This window comes from Panthera tigris, chromosome A2 (assembly GCF_018350195.1).
Source record: "Panthera tigris isolate Pti1 chromosome A2, P.tigris_Pti1_mat1.1, whole genome shotgun sequence".
NCBI lineage: Eukaryota > Metazoa > Chordata > Mammalia > Carnivora > Felidae > Panthera > Panthera tigris.
In genome coordinates, this window is record NC_056661.1 from 134,571,039 (window position 1) to 134,597,310 (window position 26,272).

At 37.2% G+C, this 26,272-nt stretch overlaps 1 protein-coding gene across 1 annotated transcript in view; it reads left to right on the forward strand.

The window, feature by feature from the left end:
- CFTR (CF transmembrane conductance regulator) overlaps nt 1-26,272 on the forward strand; it is a 182,542-nt gene that overhangs the window by 149,994 nt on the left and 6,276 nt on the right. The window contains exons 23-24 of the mRNA XM_007089169.3: nt 7,808-7,963; nt 19,406-19,495. Of these exons, the coding sequence (XP_007089231.1) occupies nt 7,808-7,963; nt 19,406-19,495 (246 nt within the window). The remainder of the gene's footprint in view (nt 1-7,807; nt 7,964-19,405; nt 19,496-26,272) is intronic.

Here is a 26,272-nt window from a genome sequence, read left to right on the forward strand (position 1 = left end):
TCTGGACTTGGAGGTTTCTGAATTGGAAGGTTTTTAATTGTTGATACAATTTCTTTAAAAGATATGTACCTATTTACATTGTCCATTTCTTCTGGCATAAGTTTTGAAAGATTGTATCTTTCAAGGAATTGGTCTGTTTCATCTAGATTATCAAACTGGTGGTCATATAGTTGTTCATAGTATTCCTTTATTATTCTCTTACCATGGGGTATATAGTGATGTTCCCTCTTGCAATTGTAATGTTAGTAATTGGTGTCAACTCTCGTATTTTCTTAGTTAGCCTGGCTAGAAGGTTATTAGTTTTATTGATCTTTTCAAAGTACCTGTTTTCATTGATTTTCTCTACTAATTTCCTGTTTTCAATTAGTTGATTTTGCTCTAATTTTTATTATTTCTCTTCTGCTTCCTTTGAACTTAATTTGCTCTTTTTTTCCTAGTTTCCTAAGGTAGAAACTTAGGTAGTTGATTTTAGATATTTCTTCTCTTCTAATGTATGCATTTAGTGCTATAAATTTCTCTCTGTGCTTCTTTTACTGCATGACACAGGATGGCTAGTGTGACCTGGAGTTGGGTATTTTCCTTCCCTAGATCAGTTGGGTTCTAATAAAAAGCCCAGTCGTTAGACTCTGGTAAAATAGTTTCTCTTGAGGGAGGGCTTGTGAAGAAAAGAATTCTCTAATGCTCAGGAGTACTGCAAAATTGTTGCTTTCCCCTTTCTCTTGCTGGAGGCACGAAAGGATTTTTCTGTATTTTTTACTGTGAGATGGTAAAACTGGTTGGGCCCCTGGAGCTAATTCTCACAAAAGTCTGGGGCCCTTCTACAAATGTCCTCTTCTGGATGTTTTTACTCTCATACTTGTCTACACTGAGCCTCCAGTAATTCTTTAGTTACAGCCTAGGGTTTTTCAGTCTGATTCTGGTTTCTGCAGAGGTTTCTGATCATGGTTTCTTTTCTAGTAAATTGTGATTTTCTGTGTCTGTCTGTCTCTTCATTTATGACGGCTACAGTTTGTTGTATGTCTTCACTCTCTAATAGATGTAAGAAGGCTTTTGATTCTTCAGTTTGCTTAGCTTTTTACTTGTTTTTAGGCCAGAGTGATGACGTTCAAGTTCCTTATATTTTGGACCAGAAACCAGAAGTCCTGTTTTTCATCTTTTAATCCCTTTGCTTAGAATATGTTAAATGCTTGCATGAATGAATAGCTTACACCTACTTCTAGGTCATATGATTGATTAAAGTAGGAACTGATTCTTAAAATGTTATTCTGAGCAGCTCTCTTTAAGATTGTTATTTCTGCTGCCTTGCCCTTAGAACCTATAACAGCATGTTGCAAACTATAACAAGATGCCTCAAACATACTTCTTGCATGCTGAATTAAGAAGACTCAAATTCAGTATACTATTTTGACTGTCCAAAAGTTCTGCAAGATCAGCTGTGGTCTAATTCATCTTCTTGAAAAAAAAATTTGGAAAGGACTTAAATGGGCATTTCTTGTTTAATTTGTAATGGAATTCAGCATTCGTGGTTAGATGGTGTGCCTGAGTCCATTTGGGATTCTATTACAAGATATCTTGGGCTGGGTGGCTTATAAACAACACACGTTTATTTCTCACACTTCTAGAGTCTGGGAAGTCCAAGATCATGGTGCCAGAAAATTCATTGTCTAGTGAGAACCCACTTCCTCATAGATGTCTGTCTTGTCATTGTAACCTCATATGGTAGAAGGGGTGAGGGAGCTTCCTGGGGTTTCTTTATAAGGGCATTAATCTCATTCATGAGGGTTCCACCCTCATGACCTAACCACCCCCCAAAGTCCTCACATTGGAGGTTAGGATTTCAACATATGAATGTGGGAGAAACACAAATATTATGCCCATAGCATGATGAAATATTTCAAAAATCAAAATTTTAAGCAGAAAAGTTATTCAGTCTTCATATTAAAGCACTTTGTCCATAACATTTATTTTATGGAAGAGATGTTCTATTATCTTCTTTGCTCTTAATTTAGGCCTTTACTTCATAGAGCCTGTACTTTAAATTTTATTTTCAATGCGTGAGAAATATAACAGATATTTCACAACCTTTACTTTGATTATAAAAAACAAACAAATTTTCTTTTTTTTAGGTTTATTTATTTATTTTGAGAGAATGAGAAAGTGAGAGAGAGAGAGAGAGAGAGAGAGCAGGGGAGAGGCAGAGAGAGAGGGGGGGGAGAGAGAATCCCAAACAGGCTCCACACCATCAAGACAGAGCCTGATGTAGGACTGTCTCACAACCATGAGATCATGACTTGGGCCAAAGTCAGGAGTTGGATGCTTAACCGACTGAGCCACCCAGGCACCCCTAAAACTATTTTTCTTTTTAATCTCAAATAGTTGTTGTCTTGAAAGCTTTTGACTTTTTGCCTGAATTTTAATATCTAGATTACCTTCCCCCAATGAGAAAACTCTTTGTTTTTTCCTTTTCTGTTCTTCTCAAAATGCAGGCTGGGATTCTAATTTGGAGCCACGTCCTTCATGATAAACATAGACTTATGAAAATGCCTTAGATGGTATTTTGTGTCTATCACAGTACTGGACAGTCCCCTGGTTACACAGCTATTTAATAGTACTTCAAGATCTATTCTTTTGGGTGAGCTTACCTGCATTCTTTATTTGTAGCCTCTTCAAAATACTGCGATGCCAGAAGCAGTTAAATCAGTATCAAGGGTTCAGATCATAGCAGCATTAACACTTAAATGTCTATTTGATTTTTTAAACACATATAGCATTCCATCTTGATAAAAATTGGTATTGAGTAACTGAATCATTTAGTAGTTTATCCTGGAGTTATGAGGAGCATATTCTCAAGAACTTATTTTATTAAGAATTATATTTTATTAATAGTAAACATAAAAGGTGCATTTATTATCACTTTGTGGATCTACATTTTATTTTGTTTGGTATCATGATTTCTGGAGACCACAAGGAGATGAAAAATAATTATAGCAGGTTTCAATATATTGCAGTAGTAGTCTAGTGAATCAGGTACTCTGAAAAGAATGTACTTAGATTGTTTTATTCATGGTGCAATGAAGTTACAGTTAGTACCAAATTCAACATTATTTAGCTCTCCACATAATATGTTGATTTGTCTTGATCCAAAATTCGCAGAAAGGAAGTTCACTGAAGTTACTAGAAGTCACTGACTTGGAATTAGGATATACCTTAAAATCTCATTTGCAGGAAGTACTCTGACCCTATTCAACAGATCACTGAGAAGCCTGGAAAAACAAATCCCGGAAAGGAATTATTATGTGCCAATTATATAAACAAAAAGACTTTGTTAAGTATGGACCAATAAGATTCTTTGCAGTTAAAAACATGTCAGACACAATGCAATATCGGCAGTTCAATAATACAAAAGAAGCAGAGAAAAGCTAAAAACTTTAAAGCTAAACATAAGATTTACACATTGCCTCTCAATTTACTCCTATACCTACATAAAAACTGAGTTTTCTAAAAATTTCAATATGTGCTGTTTGAAAGAGAACGTGGTCATTTATCTCAGTTATTAGAACCTTGACTAATCATATGGGGTTCTGGACCTCAAGGTACTTTTTGTAAAAAACTCGTGATAACACTCTATTATTATTTTTCTATTTATTTTTTTAAAGTTTTTATTTAAATTCCAGTTAGCTAACATAGAGTTTAATGTTAACTTCAGAGGTACAATATAGTGGTTCATCACTTCCATACAACACCCCGTGCTCGTCACAAGTACACTCCTTAATCACTGTCACCTATTTTCCCATCCCCCCACCCACCTCCTCTCTGGTAACCATCAGTTTGTCTCTATAGTTAAGACTGTTTCTTGTTTGCCTCTCTCTTGTTTGCCTCTTTCTTGTTTCTGTTTGCCTCTCTCTTTTTTTCCCTTTGCTCGTTTTATTTTGTTTCTTAAATTCCACATATGAGTGAAATCCTATGGTATTTGTCCTTCTCTGACTGACTTAGTTTACTTAGCATGATACTCTAGCTCCATCCATGTCATTGAAAATAACAAGATTTCATTCTTTTTTATGGCTGAGTCATATTCCATTATGTATGTATGTATGTATGTATGCATGTTTGTATCTATGTATGTATATACTTATACCACATCTTCCTTATCCATTCATCAGTTGTTGAACACTTGGGCTATTCCCATAATTTGGCTATTGTTGCTATAAACATAATGTTGCTATAAACATCAGGGTGTATGTATCCCTTTGAACTAGCGTTTTTGTATTCCTTGGGTAAATACCTAGTAGTGTGATAGCTGGACTGTAGGGTAGCTCTAGTTTTAACTTTCTGAGGAACCTCCATACTGTTTTCCACAGTGGAAAGTTTACCACAGTGCAAGTGCAAGACAGTTCCCCTTTCTTCACACTGTCACCAAAAACTGTTGTTTCTTGTGTTACTGATTTTAGCCATTCTGACAGGTGTGAGGTGATATCTCATTGTAGTTTTGATTTGTATTTCCCTGATGATGAGCAATGAACATTTTTTCATGTGTCTGTTGGCCATCTGGATGTCTTCTTTGGAGAAAAGTCTATTCATGTCTTCTGCCCATTTTTAGTTGCATTATTCATTTTTTGGATGTTAAGTTTTAAAAGTTCTTTAGATATTTTAAATACAAACCCTTTATGAGATATGTCATTTACAAATATCTTCTCCTACCCTGTAGGTTGCCTTTTAGTTTTACTGATTATTTCCTCTACTGTTCAGGAGTTTTTTATGTTGATGTCATTCCAAGAGTTTATCTTTGCTTTTGTTTCCTTTGCACCTGGAAACGTATCTAGAAAAAAGTTGCTATGGCCGATGTCAAAGAGGTTATTGCCTGTGCTCTCTTATAGGATTTTATGGTTTCAGGTCTCACATGTAGGCCTTACATCCATTTTGAATTTATTTTTGTGTATGGTATAAGAAAGTGGTCCAGTTTCTTTCTTTTGCATGTTGCTGTCCAGTTTTCCCAGCACCATTTGTTGAAGAGACTGTCTTTTTACCATTGGGTATTCTTTCCTGCTTTGTTGAAGATTAACTGACCAGATAGTTGTGGGTTACTTCTGGGTTTCCTATTCCGTTTCACTGATTTATGTGTCTCTTTTTGTGCCAATACCATACTGTTTTGATCACTACAGCTTTGTAATATAACTGAAGTCCAGAATTGCGATGCCTCCAGCTTTGCTTTTCTTTTTCAAGGTTGCTTTGGCTATTTGGTTTGTGTGTGTGTGTGTGTGTGTGTGTGTGTGTGTGTGTGTGTGTGGTTTCATGCAAATTTTAGGATTGTTTGTTCTAACTCCATGAAAAAGACTGTTGGTATTTTGATAGGGATTGCATTAAATGTGTAGATTGCTTTGGGTGCTATAGACATTTTAACAATATTTGTTCTTCCAACCCATGAGCATGGAATGTCTTTCCATTTGTTTGTGTCATCTTAAATTTCTCTCATCAGTGTTTTATACTTTTCAGAGTAGAGGTCCTTCACCTCTTTGGTTAGGTTTACTCCTAAGTATCTTATTATTTGGGGTGCAATTGTAAATGATATTATTTTCTTAATTTCTCTTTCTAGTGTTTCAGTATTGGTGCATAGAAATGCAACAGATTTCTGTACATTGATTTTGTATCCTGTAACTTTACTAAATTCGTGTGTCAGATCTAGCAATTTTTTGGTGGATTCTTTTGGGTTTTCTATATAGACTGTCATGTCATCTGCAAATAGAGAAATTTTTACTCCTCCCTTGCCAGTCTGAATGCCTTTTATTTCTTTTTGTTGTCTGATTAAATTTGTGATATGACTTTAAAGTAAATCACTTTCTCTTATTGAACTTCCCTTCCCCCATGCCTCATCTATACAAAGCATATTCAGATTGCTTATAAAAGTTTTACTGTTGTGTTTCAAAAATGATGACATATTATGAATATGTTTGTAAATCATGGGCTGATTCAGAAATGGAGGTGTGCATATGAAATTTCACAAGATTTTTAATTAAGAGTTGATCTTGTAATTCACCAAAATTAACTAAATTTGTTTTCTTGTTAGATCAACTAAATAAGTTTGTCTATTCATCTGCCTTCTCTCCCTCCTTCTTCCTTTTCCTCTCTTCCTTCCTCCCTTCTTTCCATCCATCCATCCATCCATCCATCCATCCATCCATCCATCCAACCAACCAATCCATGCGTCTATTTATCCATTCATTCATCCTTCCACCTGATTGTCCCTCAGTGAATCCAAACAAGTATTTATTGAGAATTTTATGTGAACCCATCACATTGGAAGGTGCTGAGAATTCAATGGAAACACAGACCACCCTGTGCTTATTAAACTTAAATTCTTGGTGTTAACACAAGTAATAACCAAGAAAAAAATAGGTAAAATATTACTGATTCTGATTAGCAGTATGAAGAACCTCAAAAGGGTGTTGTGTATAGATTGTGGTATATCTTATTTTCTCAGTTGTCTCAGATAACAAGCATTTGTGAAAGTCTCATTACAGAGCTCTTATGAACAAAAGACATGGTGTCATTATTGTTTACCAATTTATCCCAATTGCCTAGTTTATTACCAGATTCTTAATAAGTATTCAGAAAGTTATTACTGCAGATTGTTATAAGCTCTAAAGTATTCTTTGTGGTCCATGAACTGGTTCTGGTTTATAAGCTGTTTGGGGTCTCTGATAAGTATAGGAATTGAGAGTAAGCATGTAGAAATTCATTTTTATTATCTTTTCTTTTTTAAAGTACTGATTTGCAATGGACTAGATACAAAAAAACAAAACTTTCCTTTGCCACAGATAGTATAAAAAGCATTACTGTAAAAGACCATTGGCCCAGCTGTCCTATAAAAAATAGTTAAATGATAAGAGAAAGAGAAATCAAATAAAAGGAAAGGAGTGTACATTTATTCAGTGCTACTAAATGTCAGGCTGTTATTCAGTATTCAGTTAATTACTGCAGTAATGTTCTATCCCACTTAAAGCATCTTCTTCCAAGTGCTGGATCTAAGCCCACGTGGAACACAGACTTGAGGTCCCTGTGGGCTACCTGAAGCACCTGATCTCCCCTTGCAATGCCTGGAGTTCTCACTTCTGTTTTATGCTTTTACAGCCTTTTAGTAACAAGAATAGTTGTTTTCTTAATATCCTTTTTGCTTCTCTAGATTCTCTTCCTGCCAGTCAGCATAGATGTAAGAATGCAATCTGACAGCTGTCCAAGTGCCTATGCACTGAATGGCAAGGTTCAGCCTGCCCTCTCTGGAAACATAGAGCTCACTGAACTTATTCTTGTTTATGGTCAGGCCTAAACTTGTGCTTCCTTTATGAGGGGAAGTATCTATGTGTTAGAACTATTTCAGATTCACTCATTTTCAAGCTCATATTCATTCAGGAACTGGATCAAACTATATAGGTCCCTGCTTTTGGCTTAAGGCCATCCTTAGAAATGGTATGCATTAGGACACTGTATGTTTGTTTTCCTTGATGCAAAATGGGCGATTTTTCACCTTTTTGCCATTAATAAAGGTCAGTGATAAATGAAAGGTCCAGAATGAAGAGTCCAATTCCATATGGCCAGTTTCTATATTCTCCTCCAGGGTTGCTCTGCCTAAGATCAATATTGGTCAGAACTGAGAGTGTACAGAAAGCTTTGAATGAATAAGTTGAAATCTTCCCCTGGTAATGTTAAAAAAAAAAACTGTTCTGATATTTTTTATTGACGCATAATACCAGGTAACATTTCTGGTATGGTACCTGTATGTCACAGGAGTAATTCTATCCCTCTTGTTTTCTAGGTGGGCCTCTTGGGAAGAACTGGATCAGGGAAGAGTACTTTGTTATCGGCTCTTTTGAGACTGCTGAACACTGAAGGAGAAATCCAAATAGATGGTGTGTCTTGGTATTCGATACCTTTGCAAGAGTGGAGGAAAGCCTTTGGGGTGATCCCCCAGGTAAGTCAGAATGACTTGGTCAAGAAAGAAAAGCGGTTAAATAGATATTTTTAAGCATTATTTGACCCTTCAACTCAAGATGATCACATTTTCTTGTAAAAGTATTTTTATTTATTGCTGTCTTTTTTACCGCAATGTAGCCTTTTCATGGGGAAAAAGAAAACCATCTCTGAAAGTTTGGAACTCTATGCCATATAGTTATTGAACTATTAATAGTTTTGATAGTGTCTCCCAGAAGATGCAATCGATGGTGGGAGCCTGGGACTTCATCTTTAATCAGCTTTTTCCCCCTCCTTCAGTGGTCTGAGCTCCAAGTTAGCCATCACAGCAGGCTGAGAAATGCTTTTCAAGATATAAATTATGCTGCTGCTGGAGGAAGAAGCACTTGGAAGCAGCAAGGAGTGGAACTGAAGATAGAAAGTGTAGTGATTGGTTTTTGTTCTTTGGATAAAATGAACCATGTCAGATTAATCTGTAGCTATTTTTTTTTAAATGTCACTCTTTGATTTCGGTCACAAAGGATCTCTGGATTCACTGGCTTGGTTGCATTCTATCCGTGTCATTGTACAAGAGGATTTCTTACATATGAGAGAAATAGCAGCCGTTCTAGTTTAAAATGATCTCAGTGGAAACCAAGGAATGTCTTTACTGAAGCAGAATCTGAAAGGCATGTGTTGCATTTCTACTGGTATTTGCCTTCTTTTCTGTGGGCATTATTCACTGCTTTAGTTACCACATTGCTCCTTTTGTCCTAATAGTATAAATCCATTCTACTAGCACATTCTAACAATTGTCTACTTTTAACACAAAATTAAAATACCAGGAGCATCTCCAGGTAGATTGACTATAAATCTAGCCTGGGAAAAAAGCTTGAGGTAATCTTGATGGATTACCTCAGTGGAATATTTGCTTTTCTCAACTAATGAGGCACTAAATATTGTAACTGCTAGACTGACGTTTTTAATTTTTTTGTCTAGACTTTGCCATATTGCCAGAAGCTGATTCCTGGTGGAACTTTTCAAAAGCAATATTGTTTTTTCAGACCAAAAAAAAAAAAAAAAGATTGTCAGATGGCCTAAAGATAAACACTGGGAATATGAGCATCCCAAGGTGATAACCTTAGGCAAGAGAGCGATGTTGAAGAACACAGGATAGAATCTGGTTGTCCAAGAAGCGTTGCCGTTCATTTGACTCTGAGTCTCCCGGTCCCATTTTTAATTGCAGTAGTGAAGCTTTTGTTTTGCTGTCATTCTTATTCATACAAATTGACTCTAAAAATTAATTCCAGTGGAATCCTTTAGTTTATCTGCCATTTTGATAGATTTTTTTAAAAATATGTATGTTCTGTTTAGGAACCTAAATATGCAAGACCTGGAGGGAAACCATGTGAACCAGAGTTATGAAAATTCTTTATCTTGCCTTTCTGCTAAAGTAAATCTTTCAAACCTGCCTTTTTTCATTTTCCCTCTTCTATGGCTTGAAGCTTCATAAAATAATATAAATTGAACAAAAAATACTTTGGGATCCGCCTTCAAAAATGTGTGATCATGTTAATGTGGGTGCATCTCATTAGATTATAACCCTGGTTTCTGGGACTGTCTCCTAGTATCACAGGGATATCTGTAGAAAAATGTACTATTTTTTCTACAGTGACATCTTGAGAATATTGAGTGCCCAAGAAAGAGAGGGCAAACTCCTCATACCTTTTTAATATCCAAACTAGAAGATGCTTTTGTTTTCCTAACTTTGCTTTAGAAGTTCAAATTAAGTAATTTTTTCTTCTTTGCCTACAATTTGATCTTTAAAAAGAAAGAAGGAAGGAAGAAGTGATTAAAAATCCAAGAAGAGCTGTTGGGGTGCCTGGATGGCTCAGTCAGTTAAGTGTCTGACTCTTGATTTTGGCTCAGGTCATGGTCTCAAGGTTTCGTGGATTCTAGCCCTTCATCGGGCTCTGCGCTGATGGCACAGAGCCTGCTTCAGATACTCTCTTTATCCTTCTTTCTGTTCACCTCCCCCATTCACATTCTCTCTCTCTCTCAAAATAAATAAATAAACCTAAAACAAAATCTGAGAAGAACTGGTTTTGTTTGCCTTTCTACTTTTCTTCATTCCATACTTCTGACTTTGCAAGAGCATCTCTGTCATGGAGACATCAGATCTCTCTGGGTCAGTCACTTCTTTTTAGTCACATGAAACAGGACCTTTGAACAAAAAACCTTTTGTCCCCATCATAGTAATCCTGAGACATCAGCTATGGAATCACAAGATGTCATTAGTTTGGGCAAGTTCTTGCTCTGTGTTTGTGTGTGTGTGCATGTGTGTGTACACATGTGTGCGCATATGTGTGCATTCTCTCCTATAGCTTGAAAGCAATCTTTGAAAATGCACCAGCCTAGAGACAAAGGTACTGTGTACATTTCAAGGTGGAGCCTTCTTTAATTTGTTTCATTTTACCTGTGAGTTCTGGGGACATGGAGAGGAAGCACTGAAGCCTATAGTCAGAGCCCCATTGCCTTAGACAAATCGAACACTGAGACTTGAAATTGTTTATCAGCCTGGAACTTTGCTAAGTACTTTATTCTTGAAAGACAGAAAAAAATAATTTTTAACGTATTTGCAAGCTTCAGTTACAACTTTGAAAGACTGCAAGCTCTTCCGAGCAAATAATTAGGGCTATACTTGCAAGACCACATAACCTGAAAATAATCCATGCGCACATGACTTCCACCATGGAACATCTTTTGCTGTGAAGGATATCAGATAGGGCCAAAACATGTATCTGTAGATCTGAGCAATGAAATTGGGAGTGCAGCAGCAGTTCTCATTCAGTTTAATAGTAATTAACAATTTAATAATTAGTTGTGAAATTCCCATATGCTTAAATTATAGCATAATATCATTCTATATACTATAAATTCTACAGTTATGTGAAAAGTATTGAGGTCCCAATCCCACCTATGAGCTTTCAATGAGAAGCTCAAAACTGAACTCATTGCCATAAGTCAGATCAAAAGAAGAAACCAAACTAATAAACCAAAGAAAGTTGATTAAATATAGTTATGAGTCAAGGTAGGCTTGTTCAGGGAGTACTGTGAGTAATTATGAGAGTGAATACAGTTGTAAGCCCTGTTATTGCTGCTTCCACCATGTCATTGTATCCTTCCTTATTTCTCCTCCTCTTCTCTTCTTTGTGTCTGTCCATTTTATGTTGCACACAAAGTAACCTTTTATTTTATTTTATTATTTTTTAATTTTATTTTTTTAATTTATATCCAAGTTAGTTAGTTAGCATATAGTGCAACAATGATTTCAGGAGTAGATTCCTTAATGCCCCTTACCCATTTAGCCCGTACCGCCTCCCAGGACCCCTCTAGTAACCCTCTGTTTGTTCTCCATATTTAAGAGTCTCTTATGTTTTGTCCCCCTCCCTGTTTTTATATTATTTTTGCTTCCCTTCCCTTGTGTTCATCTATTCTGTGTCTTAAAGTCCTTGTATGAGTGAAGTCATATGGTATTTGTCTTTCTCTAATTTGCTTAGCATTATACCTTCTAGTTCCATCCACGTAGCTGCAAATGGCAAGATTTCATTCTTTTTGATTGCTGAGTAATACTCCATTGTATATATATACCACATCTTCTTTATCCATTCATCCATTGATAGACATTTGGGCTCTTTCCATACTTTGGCTATTGTTGATAGTGCTGCTATAAACATTGGGGTGCATATGTCCCTTCAAAACAGCATACCTGTATCCTTTGGATAAAGGGTAGTTCTATTTTTAATTTTTTGAGGAACCTCTGTACTGTTTTCCAGAGGGGCTGCACCAGTGTGCATTCCCACCAGCAGTGCAAAAGAGATCCTCTTTCTCTGCACCCTCGCCAACATCTGTTGTTGCTTGAGTTGTTAATGTTAGCCATTCTGACAGGTGTGAGGTGGTATCTCATTGTGATTTTGATTTGTATTTCCCTGATGATGAGTGGTGTTGAGCATTTTTTCATGTGTTGGCCATCTGGATGTCTTCTTTGGAGAAGTGTCTCTTCATGTCTTTTGCCCATTTCTTCACTGGATTATTGGTTTTTTAGGTGTTGAGTTTGATCGGTTCTTTATAGATTTTGGATACTAACCCTTTATCTGATATGTCATTTGCAAATATCTTCTCCCATTCCACAAATTAACCTTTTAAGTACAATGTTCCAGTTTTGTGATTCACCAAACCAAAAACCTACTAGGCCACTCCTCCACTGAATAAGGTCCAGATTCTTACATCCATGGTTTAGGTCCCTGACAGTTAGGTCCTGACCCAACCTTTCCGGTCACATCCACCACTCTTCACACCTGGGCACCTCTCAGTTTCAGACAAACTGGACTTACTGTTCCATGAAAGATACCTTACTTTTCTCTCATTTCATCTGTTTATGCACTTCCTCTGTCTGAGACGGTCTTCCTTCACCATAGTTATGTTGGCCTCTCAAATGCAAATCTGTCAAATGGCCTTTTCTGACCCCCTCCCTTCCCCCATAACCGTGACTCAAACCCCAGCTCTCCATCCCCACATCTTAAACCCAGATGGGATCTAGGACTTTGTTTATAAGTCTCTCCTGGCGCTTTCCATTGTCTTGTGTTAGAATTATCTGTGTATTTGCTTAATTTCCAGTTAGTATTATAAATACTGTGTATACATTCTAGTTAAGGAAGCAAGATTTAAACACAAAATCATCAACAACCAGGGCACCTGAGTGGCTCAGTCAGTTGAGTGTCCAACTCTTGATTTTGGCTCAGGTCATGATCTCATTGTTTGTGAGACTGACAGCACAGAGCCTGCTTGGGATTCTCTTTCTCCCTCTCTCTCTGCCCCTCTCCTGCTCTCTCTCTCTCTCTCTGAAAAATACTAAACTAAAAAAACCCATCAACAATCAAAGAAGATAAGCAAAAATAATATAATAGAAATGGTGAATAAAACATAGATTTTTTTCCTTAAAGATTTTTCTGTCTCTTATATAGCATATACAATAGCTTACATGTTAGGCACTTAATATACATTGTCTTGTGCAGAATCACCAAATTCTTGGCTTATTTTACAAGAGACTGTGGTTCTGTCAGTATCTGAATTTTACTAGCTATTGTAAGCTTAGGCAAGTTATTTGATTTCTCTGAGCTTTAGTTTCCTTGTCTATAAAATGAATATAATTTTAGGTTATTACCTACCTACCTATATTCATTAGGTTTTCATGAATATAAAATGAGTAAAGTAACAAGTATTAAGACTACACCCTGGCACATAGTAAGTGCAATACACTGTGTTGTGGTAATGGTAATTATTATTTACAGTTCCTTGAGGACAGGGATCGTGTCTCCTTCATTTTTGTATTAGATTAGAAATATGCTCGAGGAATGAATAAATGAGTATGGGCAGTTTCCCAGAGCAGTGATAATTAAGATGGGTCATAATGGGCCATACACTCATTTTAGGGTTTTAGAAAGGTTAGGGACGGGGAATTATGGAAAGGATATTCCAGGATCCCAGACAGATAAGGATATTATGAACAAACACAAAGAAGAGGACTAGAAAGAGTTGGGTCATAAAGGGCAGGGGAGGTCATGTGTTAGGCAGTATTAGAGGGAGGAGGGAAAGATTTGGTAAGTACTGAAATGGCCCAGTAAGGAATGCATTGAAGAGGATGGTAAGGGTTGGCAGAAGGGTGCACTGCTGCTGGCAGCATGTGGAGAACGGACTTCCAGGAGGCAGCATGGGAGGCAGGGAGATGGGCTGAGAAACTCTCCAACTGTGATGTGGTAAGAGCCTCGATTGTGGTGAAGAGACAATGGGGGTGAAGTGCTGAATTCAAGGGAGAAGAGAAGGGGTGCTTGGATGGCTCAGTAGGTGGAGCATATGACTCTTGATCTTAGGGTCCTGAGTTTGAGCCCATCTTGGGGGTAAAGTTTGCTTAGAAAAAAAGAAAAAGGGGTGCCTGGGTGACTCAGTTAAGTGCCCGACTTCAGCTCAGGTCATGATCTCACAGTTAGTGGGTTCAATCCCTGCATGGGGCTCTGTGCTGACAGCTCAGAGCCTGGAGCCTGCTTTGGTTTCTATGTCTCCCTCTCTCTGCCCTTCCCCCACTCAGTCTGGCTCTCTCTCTCTCTCTCTCTCCCCCCCCCTCAAAAATAAATAGACATAAAGTTTTTTTAAAAAAGAAAAAGAAGAGAAAATTAACTAGTATGGATATTACTACAACACAACTTTACTGTTTCTGAGCCTAAAAATTTGAAATTTTTAACAATTTTGTCAGACCTGGAAATCATTTTTTAAAATTCTGTCTCTAAAAAAAGTGTATACTGGAAAGTTGTAGTATAAAAGGTTGTGAAACATGAAATGACTTTACAGGAAACAAATATTTGAACATCTTACATGCAGTCATTTACATATAAATAAATGATATGTACATTAACATTATAAAATTATTCTCTATTGTAAATCTTGGACATTTTTGACTAATAAATATTTCATTCACCTTGTTCTCATTAATAGATATTCTTAAAAGCCAAACAACATTTATTTTTAGACATTCTATAATACAACCTTAGAATCTTGATTTGTTCAAGTTGGATGGATTTGTATTGTACAGATTCAACTTATAATACAATCTTGCAGACATTTCTAGAAGGTAAGATCACAGCCACTGTGATGCTTAGAAGCATTGGAGCCACATTTTAATAAAATTATATACGTATAGATGTTATATGTATATATAAACATATATATACACAGTGCTGTTTTGTTTTGGCCATAAATATATATATAGCACTGTATACATAAACAGGATAAGGAGTCATTCCTCCTGCTTATTTAATTTATGCTATATTCAATAGCCGTGAAAGTCAAACTGCTCTTTTGTTTTTCATTGATATCCAAGATTAAATCATACTGCCTGCTGCAGTGATATGTGACCAGCTCTGAGCACCCCACGTAGGCTCAGCTGTCTGCACTGAGTTGAGGAGTTGAGGAATCAGCTTCAGGAAAGAGATTAGTCAGTTCGTGAACAATGGTTCTCTCTTTATTCTTCCTTGAGTCCCAGGAATTGCTCTTTATGCCATACATACCTGACATTAAATAAATATCAAATATTTGCACATCCTCATTTTCCTATTGGTGAACAGTTTCTTAAAAGAGAGGATCATTGTGATTTTTGGTTTCAGGTCTATTTTTTGCTATACAATACGTCTGTGTCACCTTGGCCACGCCACATCACTTCTCAGGGCCTTGGCTGTTTCATTTGTAAACCAGGGAAGAGGACATAAGTGACCTCCAAGGACCTCTCAGCTTTAGAGATGCCTTTGTGGAAACTTCAAACAGTTTAGAAAACAGAACTAAGACACCTGCTGGTGCCCCTGACCAGCAGAGGAAGAGATACTATTTATAAGACAGGAATGAAATGTTTAGTGAATTGTGTGAAATTTAATTCTAACTTAACCAGTCTATTCAGTTGATTTTTTTAAATTAAAATTAAAGCATTACTTGAATGCTAGACAATAAACTGTAAACAAAAGACCTACAGAATTTCAGAGTAGTATCAGATCCCTACATCTAAGACTTTGGCTTTCCACATTTTTCCAATTTCCACAGTTTTCTTCCTTCACAATTTTGAACATATATCTATTTTAAATAAAATTAACATGTAGCATATTGCTATATGCTTGATAAGTATTAATATAAACTATTAAGCTATTATGAGAAAAAGTTAGGCATATAATTTCTCAAGCAATTATATGGAAAGACCAAAGTTTTAATGGGTAGTTAGTATTATTACTTTAATGAGTATAGGTGGTAGTAACTCATCTTCTGAAATGAAGAAAAATAATATGTTGAGCAATGTTTTTCTATTTTTTTACTTTTTATTCCCATATCAGCCCATTTATTCATTCAGGCAGCATTTATTGAGCACATGCTAGATATAATGCCTGTTTGCTAGGATACACAGTAAATTTATGGTATAGGAGAAGAAATGCTCATTAAAAGCAAAAGCTCGAGGTGTCTGAGTGGCTCAGTCAGTTGAGCATCCAACTTTAGCTCAAGTCATGATCTCACGGCTCATGGGTTCGAGCCCTGCATTGGGCTCTGTGCTGACAGCTCAGAGCCTGGAGCCTGCTTCAGATTCTGTGTCTCCCTCTCTCTCTCTCCCCCTCCCCCATTCATGCTCTGTGTCTCTCTGTCTCTCAAAAATAAATAAACATTAAAAATTTTTTTAAAAAAAGCAAAGTTCACAAATGCATATGTAATTTTAACATTCACTATAAGCTATGGAAATAAAATACATGTATTCTGTATCATATTTTGGGTACCTTATTTGGCTTTGAGGATCAGGATAGATAGCTCTGAGGAGGTGGCATTTAATTTGAGGCCTGAAGAATGTAGTTGGCCATGGAAAGAATGTATAAGATGAGATTCTTAGGCAGGAAGAAAGAATGTGTGAAGAAACTGGGGAAGTGAAATAAAGCCATGTAGCTGGGATGAAAAAGGAAGGAGGTAGAGCAGGGCACTAAATGATCCCAAAGAAGTAGAAGGGGCTAAGTCATGTAGGGTCTGTAGGCCATCTTAAGAATTTTACATTTTGCCTTGAATGTAACAGAAATCCAAAGGTTTTTTAAAAGGTTAATGACATAATCCAATTTATATGTGTAGTGATTGTTTTGGTTGCTAAATAAAAGTAGACCGGGAGAGAGGCAAGAGTGAGAAGAAAGAAATCAATTAGGAGGTTCTTACAGTGTTCCAGAGAGAGATAGGTGTTTTGAACTATATAGTGGCAGGAGGGCTGGAGAAATAACTGGATTTGAGATATATTTGGCGGGAAATCCACAGGACTGATGATTGATTCCTTTTGGGAGGATCAGGGAGAAAGATAAGTCATGGGTGACTCCAAAGTTTCTAGACTGAGGAAGTGAAGTTGCTGTACATTTATCAAAATGGGAAAGCCTATAGGTAGAATAGGTTTGAGAGGAAAGGTGGCATTTCCCCATTTTATAGTGAGAACACTGAGGCTGAAAGAGCTTGGGTTCCTGTTTGTAGGTACACTTCCTGTGCCAGAGCTGCACTGTTACAGCGTCTTTGCAAGCCTCATTGCCTTTGATAACTTCTGTGTCTGCTTTGTTGTTATGATACCGTCGGCTTCCACCCATGGTCCTCCAGAATAATGACATTATTCCATTTGGCCAAGGTAAAATTTTCCTATTGTCCTGTTCCACTGGCTGTGTAAATATCCTTGAAGGTTACAAAGACACTGTAGCCCATGTAAATTGCTTCAACCCAGGCCCTGCCTAGGAAGAGGAAGCAAACCTCTCCATTCACAGTTCAGGAACTGAGCCTCTGGCCAGGGGATGGCTAGCAGTGCTTAAACAAAGACTATGCTGCTGAGACTGATCAGCTCTTTATAGACCCATTGGGCTGCTTCTGCCCAACCTTAATAATTCCAGAGCTCCAGATCAGGAATAAAAACTGGTTGGCATAGAACTTGAGACATTTTGCTGTAGTGATAAGAAACAAATTTGGAAACAAACACACTTGGGTTTGAATCCAGCTAAATGATGTTGGACAAGTCACTTAACTTCTCCCAGCTGTGATTTCTTCATGTGAAATAATAGGATTTATTACATTAGGCTGATTTGAAGATGAAAAGAGATAATGCTTATATGGATCCTTACCTGGCATATGGTAAACCTGCCATAAAATGAAGCTCTGTGTTCTCGCTTTTTGGTTCCCAGTGGAGATAACCTCTCCAAAGTGTGTGATACGTGGTCTGATATTTGGTAAACCCCCATAGTTGCTATCTCCTGTCTTTCTCGATAATGCTAGAAACCTTTTGTATAAAGAACCACAATATTAAAAGAAAAAAATGTAAAGAAACAGTGAATAGCAAAATTCCCTTGGTAAGCCTTTGAACTTTAGGTACTAAATCAACCCAATTGCTTAAATTATGAATTGACTTGAATTTTCAGAGCCAATTGTTGTTTAATTCTTAGTTTATCAGAATTCCCTGATAATACTCTTTGTCTATTTTTCTTTAGCTTATTTGGACATGACTTTCCTTTACTGGAAATCTTGTAGAAAAATGCACAAATCTATCTATCATATCTTAGGATCTTATGAGTCATATATTCACGCCTTGTAGTCACTTGTGCAAAGCATTATAAGTTCCCCTAAGGAAGATGATTTTGATGCAGGTTAAGAAATACCAGCACAAGTCTTCTTGTTGCTCTCATCAGAAGGTTCCTGAGATATTTGGTACAACTTAGTTCTTTAAGCTATAAATTGTGCCCTGGGGAGTGAGGTCTCTAATGTGATCCTCTTTGAACTTGGCTGCCACAGTGGGAATATTCTCGTTCTGCCAAGAGGCATAGATGCCATAAATCTGGAGCCCACCTGTCTTGTCCAGTTCCTTGTAGGTCAGAGGGTCACCGAACTTTCTTTCTCAGTGTAAGGCAATTTGTGAAAACTCAGACTTCAGAACATTTAGTTCTTAATTCTCTTTACTGGATGTTAACCAAAGGCCAAAGAAAAAGGGCAAAGAAAAAAAATTATTCTGAATGTTAACATCAAGAGTATTTTTCAGTTCACCCATATGCCCAGAGAGGACGAAATAATAGCAGTACTGCTGCATCAGCACTTCTCAGTGGGACAGCGGTTTTCTTTTTAAAACACTTTTTCTAGCCACACAGACTGACCCAAGTGGACATTGACTTGGCAGGAGAGTGTCTCAGAGTGATAGTTGTGCAACACTCCTTGCAAGGAATTAGATTGGCATTTTGTCATCTCAGCGGGATCCACCTCATCCCTTATGTGCATTCAATTAAACACATATTTGATTTCCACTTTTTTCACTGATGTGTAAGCGGTGGCTTTCTTCTGTTCGCACAAGTAAAGTGTGCCTTGGTTTATAGGCCAGGTGGACATGTGTGTTTAAGTAAGTGTCTGTAAATTCATACACTCTCCAAACCCTTTAGGAAGCTAGGCTTACCCAAGGAATCCAAGGAAAATACATGAACAAAATAGGAGTTTGTTCTAACAAGTTATTTATAACTCATAAGCATAATTTTTTAACTGCTCAATTTTATATTTGCTCATGATAAGGAAAAGTGCTGGGATAAAACAGAGTTTTAATTTCCCACAACTTTCAATGGTCTCAATTTCTTTAACCTAAGGACATTGGGATTAGATAAGCATTCACAAGGGGCTTCTAATGTAGCTGTAATGCTTTATGTCTGTAAAGAAGATGCAAAGCAACTATGATAAAACCTTAAAATTTAAGAAAACTGGATGGTAAGTACACGGACATTTATTGTTATTTTAAAGTATTTTTTTCTGCTTGAAGTATTTTGCAACAAAATAATGGAAACATGCAAAGATATTTAGGTTACTCATACTTTCCTCTTTTTTCTCTTTATTGCTATAGAAAGTATTTATATTTTCTGGGACATTTAGAAAAAACTTGGATCCCTATGGACAGTGGAATGATCAAGAAATATGGAAAGTTGCCGATGAGGTAAGGATGCTAACTGAAATAATTTTGAAAAAGGTAGCTTATATACAAGAGTGGTTGTCATAGCTGAAATAGTTTTACACACTTACCTTTATGCATGTATGTGCATGTATAACTTTAAAGTGGAAAACACTAACATACCTGGGGCCCCCAGTACCTTGAACTAGACCTACCCCTTCCTCTGTGGCAAGTCTCCCAAGTCACAGGCCCCAGAGGTAGCATTCCCTTGGCCTTCTTCACTACCAGTGTATATCAATGAGACAGAAACTGGGAGAGACCCAGTCACCTTATAGGGCACCAGGATTAGTTGTGATTCAGAGTGTCCTCTCTCTACACTTTCTCATCCACTTTCTGTCTGGGTTCTGAAAGCATTCCCAGCACAAGGAGAGGCTTTGGTTTTTGACATGATAAACTTCTCTAGGAAGCTTGGGTTTAGCACAGAGAGGTGATGGTCTTTCTGGAGCACCTGCAAATGGCCACCGTCTTCTCTAGAAATCATCAGGAATCAGTTGCCTTCATGGGATGTGGCTGTGAGCCTTTCCAGGCAAAAAGTCACATGACCTAGATGTGGCCTGCTCCATCTCTTGAGGTCAATAGGACCACATAGGAAATATATGGATTAAAATGGAATAAAAATTCCTAAATAATACCCTGTATTTACCCAATAGGTGGTTCATTATAGTTAAAGGCACCATATGGAAGAATTTAGGGTACAGGGAGTGAAATTCTTGATTTCCTTAACCATTCTTGGACACAGAGGCATTATGTGAAAGAAAAAGGGAACATAAACTGTTCTATTTCATTAAATTTGAGGTTTACGTCCAAAGCTCTGATTGGTGGCAGACTGCAATTATGGGGCCTAAGAACATTGAGATTCAAAGGTCTTCTTAGAGAACAACTTTATTCCACTATTTTCCCATAGTTTTGGTCTTTATTGTAGCCCAATTATGTTAATTCCAAATGTTCCTCCCTTTTGTGCCTCCCTTCAGAGTAGTTGTTGCCAGGAGCATTGACATGCTTGTAAGTGTTAAACAGTCACCCACTGGGTGCCCAACCTTCATATGCCCCTCATAAAATACACTTAGATTAACTATTTTTATTATCAAAGTTTCCTTATTACCCACCAAACAAGGGTTTTAAAGAAAACATTAACTAAATTGCAAGTGACACATTTTAGGAGCTTTGATGTGACTTCAGAGAATGAACTGTAGGAACACAGTGTGGTGGGAGAGAAACTAGGGAAGACGTTAGACTTTATAAAATCTGCAACTACTGCCAAGTCACAATAAAATTTACAGGAAATCAAGGTTTTAAAAATAATATGAAATTTTAAAAGACATGCCTAACATTTTAAATACCAATATAACACAGAAATTTTACCTGTCTAGATTTTCATTTGATGAGCTCGTATTTAGCTCTCTTCTACTGCTTCAAAAAAATACTTTCAAAAAAATATTCATAAATGGAGATGGTGATGGAGATGGTGGCATTCATATCATGTGCTTTGAGTAGTAATGATAACTTTCTGTTGAGGAGGCCTACAGATGGCATACAAATGCACAACAGCCCACAGAAGCAGATAAGTAGAAAAGCATTAGTTTAAACGTTACAAGTCCTAGGCTTTTGTCCCAAATGGTTTATCATATAATTTATTCAAACAGGAACATTTTGGGGTGTGTCAGTTTCTAAACTTGACAGGATACTAGGACAAAAAGACATAAACCAGTATTGTCTGGGGCAAACCAGGACAAATGGCGTCTCATCTAGTCCTGTCTGTGACCTTGATATGACTTGTGTCAATAGAGGGAAATGAACTGATAGCCAAACACCTGAATCTTATCTCAACAGTGCCTCCTTCATAATTCCCCTTTCCTCCAGATAAAAATCAGAAATAGACACGATGACAACACCAGGCCAAGATACACTTTATTCCTACCTTGCATTTGGCCCCATACTCCAGTGTGAAACTTTATTCTAGAGCTAATCTGGATAGATTTTGTGAAGCCATGATGATCGTGCCTTGTTACTAGTTCTAAGACTTAGAAGGAAAGCTAGCACAAACGGCTTCCTTTGCCTTTGTGCCCTAGGCCCACACCTTCATCTTGACATGCTGAGCCTCATTGTTCTATGGATGAATTTAAAGCAAGTCCAAAGGAAGGAAAGAGAATTTCTATTTAAGACCTAGAACTGAGATGATGTAATTCCCCCATCCCCAAATGACTTAGGGCCAGATAACTTCTCCCCCAGGAGCACTGACTTTATCAGCTATGTAGACCAAAGAAAATTTCAAGAGACTGAATCCCAAGGTGGGGAAAAAAAAACAGATGCCTAACATTGTGGCTCAGTAAATTGGTAGAGTTCTTGTAACTTTTCAGGCTTTCATATAATTGGCAAGCGTAGTGCCTGACAAATAATGGGCATTAAGTGACTGTTAGCTATTATGATCCTATTCCCATTTGATCTTCACCTAGCCATCTCTTAAATGTTGATGTTTGACAGAATCCTAATTTTGTCCTATTGTACTTATTCTTCCTTGGAAATTTGATGCAACCTCTTGGCTCTAACTAATACCTCTATACTGATGACTCCCAAATCTGCCTGTCAGCTCCCTACCTAACATCTCAGCATGGACAAGCACCTTGTTTCTATAGTTACTTTATCTCCCCTATGCATACAAGTGTCCTGTGTTCCTAATTCCAGCAAATGGCATAAGCACCCTCTAGTTGCCCAAAGCCAAGACCTGGAATTTATTCTTGACTACTGATTTCTTCACCTGTCTCCACTCTATCACGTCCTGTTAATGCTGTCTCCTGCCAATATCTAGAATGTTTCCATCCCCATCTGACACCACTACTAACTCTCATGTGGTTGCTTAGGCTCCTAGGTGGTTTCCCTCTCATTGACTTCCTATAATTCATTCTGCTCTTTGGAGCTCTGGTAATCCTTCTTAACCATGTACCCAATCACTTGTTTCTTTCCTTTCTATGGCTCTTTACTGGTCCTTTAGACCAAGTCCACACTGCTTAAGGTGGCTTCCAAGGTGCTTCATGCTTCGATCTTGGCTTGCCTGTCTAAACCCATGCCCCAGCCTCCCCCTGTTTACCATGATCCAGTTCCTCTAAAGCACCATGTGCTCTCTGTTCTCCAGAGGCTTTTTCTCATGCTGTTCTCTGTATCTGGGAAACCTGCCAGCCCTTTACTTCCTGCTCCCACTCATTTGGTCTCTTCTTGCATATCACTTCTTCCAGAAACCTGCTGTGATGGTCCACACCTCCTATACCTCCAGGCCTTTCATCGCATTCTTTACATGGGACAGACTTACCTCTTAACTTGCTCATGTCCCCCGTCAGATTGTAAGTCCCTTGAGGGCAGGGATGTTGTCCCATTCACTGCAGTATTTCAAGTGCTTACAGTAGTGTTGCAATGTGGATGGTGGTCAATAAATATTGGTTGATTGAATGAATAAATGACTTCATTCATTTTTTGAATGAATGATTTGACTCATTTGTTTAAGTGGATAAACAAATGATTCACGTGTGATCTATCATGAAGATAGCTTTGTGATTAGTTTGCCATTAGTACAATGGCAACAGGTGTTGCCATTAACAATGAGCACCCTGAGCCTTGAGAAGTCTGAGGGGCTTGGCAGATGCTAGAACAGCTCCATCCTTTGACTTCTGGTTCACATGCTTTTACCGCAGCAAGCTTTCTTAGTTATCTATGGTCTAAGCAACACATCTGTTGGTTTTAGATGAAGGATCTTTGGTAATTGTTTGTTTGGTAGATAACTTATAAAATAGGTCCCTTCCTAACACATTGATAATCAGGTAAGTTATTTTAAAGAGCAAGCTAGGGGCTCTTGGGTGGTTCAGGTAGTTAAGCGTCTGACTTTTCATTTTGGCTCAGGTCATGATCTTCTGGTTCATGAGTTTGAGCCCTGCATCAGATGCTGTGCTGACAGTACAGAGCCTGCTTAGGATTCTCTCTCTCTCTCTCTCTCTCTCTCAATAAATAAATAAGTACATAAACTTAAAAAAATTTAAAGAGCAGGCTAAATAGCAGAAACAGTGTCCTGAAAAACCTTCAGAGTAGCAAAAAAAAAAAAAGTGTCTAAAGGAGTTGAGAGGGTCTATTTTTACAACTGCCTGTGAATGGACTATGCAGTCCAACCACAATTTACTTTTCTGGGTTTTTCCCCATGTTTTCTTGTCACAAGAGCAAGCTCTTGCTCCATAATAACATTCCAGAGTGCAATAGCAAAAGTCAACATTTTGAAGAGAATGTCTGGTCCTTTACAGACTCTAATAAATTTTTTTTGTTTGATATGTCACAAGCCAATTTTTTTCTTTGTAAATACATATGATTGATCAACTCAACTAAATAAGGCTGGCAAATTCTTTTGTTGTAAAGTTCTTCATATCCACGAACTATTGATGCTTTTATTTATTTTTCATGCCAAGTTGGAATAAAAATAATTAGAAATGTTTAGATTCTAGTAAATCTTAATTTACCTTAGTTTGGATGGAGATAAGCTAAAATTTATATTTATTTTTAATCTACTGGAAAATAATTTGTGGTATATATATAAATAACATTAGGGCTATATATGTATATATTAATGTATATACACGAACATATAAAGAATTCTGCTAAATCAGCAATTACCATTTCAATCTGTTTTTTTTTCTCACAGCACTGGTTTTTTTTTTAATTTTTTTTCAATATATGAAATTTATTGTCAAATTGGTTTCCATACAACACCCAGTGCTCATCCCAAAAGGTGCCCTCCTCGATACCCATCACCCACCCTCCCCTCCGTCCCACCCCCCATCAACCCTCAGTTTGTTCTCAGTTTTTAAGAGTCTTATGCTTTGGCTCTCTTCCACTCTAACCTCTTTTTTTTTTTTCCTTCCCCTCCCCCATGGGTTTCTGTTAAGTTTCTCAGGATCCACATAAGAGTGAAAACATATGGTATCTGTCTTTCTCTGTATGGCTTATTTCACTTAGCATCACACTCTCCAGTTCCATCCACGTTGCTACAAAGGGCCATATTTCATTCTTTCTCATTGCCACGTAGTACTCCATTGTGTATATAAACCACAATTTCTTTATCCATTCATCAGTTGATCTGACAGCACTTTGAACAGTAATTTCTCACTTACTATTTTTCTCCATATCTAGACCGTGAGTTTCTTCTTCAAGGCAGGGCCTAGTGTTATTCATCTTTGAATCCCCAGGTCTGCCGTAGTACCCAGAATTTAATAAACCCTCATTAAAAGTCTATTAAAGAATGCGTAACTGAGCAGTCATTTATATTCAAATAATCAGTAGGCTAATTTAAGCCATTCTTACCATCACATTAAGTTGGTTACACATAGAGTTATAATAATAACCTTGTGCTTTTAAAAAGCAATTATTAGTATTTCTTGCTTCCCATTTGCTCTCAAAAACCTATGACAATATCTGGCAGGAAATAGGTAATTGACATGTTCACTTACTTCAAAACCTAAAGTTTTACTAAGTCATATTGATCTTTCTCTAGTGAATATGACTAAAGATTTTTTGTTACTATACTTGATTGTAAGTAAAACAGTGAGATAGGAATATTGCAAAATATACTCTAGCTTGGTCTGTCTCACTGTCTTTTATTTTTTGTAACTTTGTTCTCCAAATATTGACAGTGATGGATATTTAGGTACTTAGTTATTTACCTAAATAGTTTCCGTTGAGAGAAAACGCATGCAAAATATAATATAGTAAGGTGGCTTGGGAAATTAGTGTATGATTGGTATGGATCTAGAGGGAGAATATTGTACATGCCACTACATTTTTACCAAAAGCTCAACCTCGTTATTAGAGGTATGATATAAATTAGTAGTATTGCAGTACTTCCTGCTAACTTACTTCCCAAGGCAACTTTCGAAGGCAAAATCTTACAAATTTTGATTTGTGGCATATCAAGCTAATCTTGTCATACCAGGGTAGTGTTTCAGTGACCAGGTCCATGTCCTTGGAATTTCCCAAGTTCTGACACAACTAATAGCATGGATTAGGTACTTACCATGTGCCATGTTCTGTAGTAACCTTTTTCCACAAATTATCTCATTTAATCCTCAGTACAGTTCTTTGAAGTCTATCCTGTTAATTTCCTCATTTTTTTCAAGTGAGGTCGATGAGACTTACAGTAACACACCTGATACCATCAGTAAATGGGTGGTGAAGTGCAGATTCAAAGCCACTTTTGTTTGACTTCAGAGCTCCAATCTTTAATCAGTACTTTTATTTTTTTAGTTGAAGCATAATTGACATAGAACACTATTAGTTTCAAGCGTACAATGTAATGATTTGATAATTCTACGCAATGTGAAACGATCACCTCACTAAGTCTTGGTAACATCCGTCTAATCTGTGCTTTTCTTGGTGGTTAATTTGACTTAAAATTAAAAAAAAAATCCTTATCAGTGTTAAGAAACTTCTAATTTTAGAGGCTCCCAGGTGGCTCAGTCATTTAAGCATCCAACTCTTGATTTTGGCTCAGGTCATGATCTTACAGTTTGTGAGGTCTAACCCCATGCCATCAGGCTCTATACAGAGCATGGAGTATGCTTAAGATTCTCACCTCTGCTTCCCTCTGCCCCTCCCCCACCTGCGCACATGCACTCTCGAAAGAAAGAAAGAAAGAAAGAAAGAAAGAAAGAAAGAAAGAAAGAAAGAAAGAAAGAAAGAAAGAAAGAAAGAAAGAGGTTTTGGGGTCAGTTCAAACTAGGTTTAGATCTTATT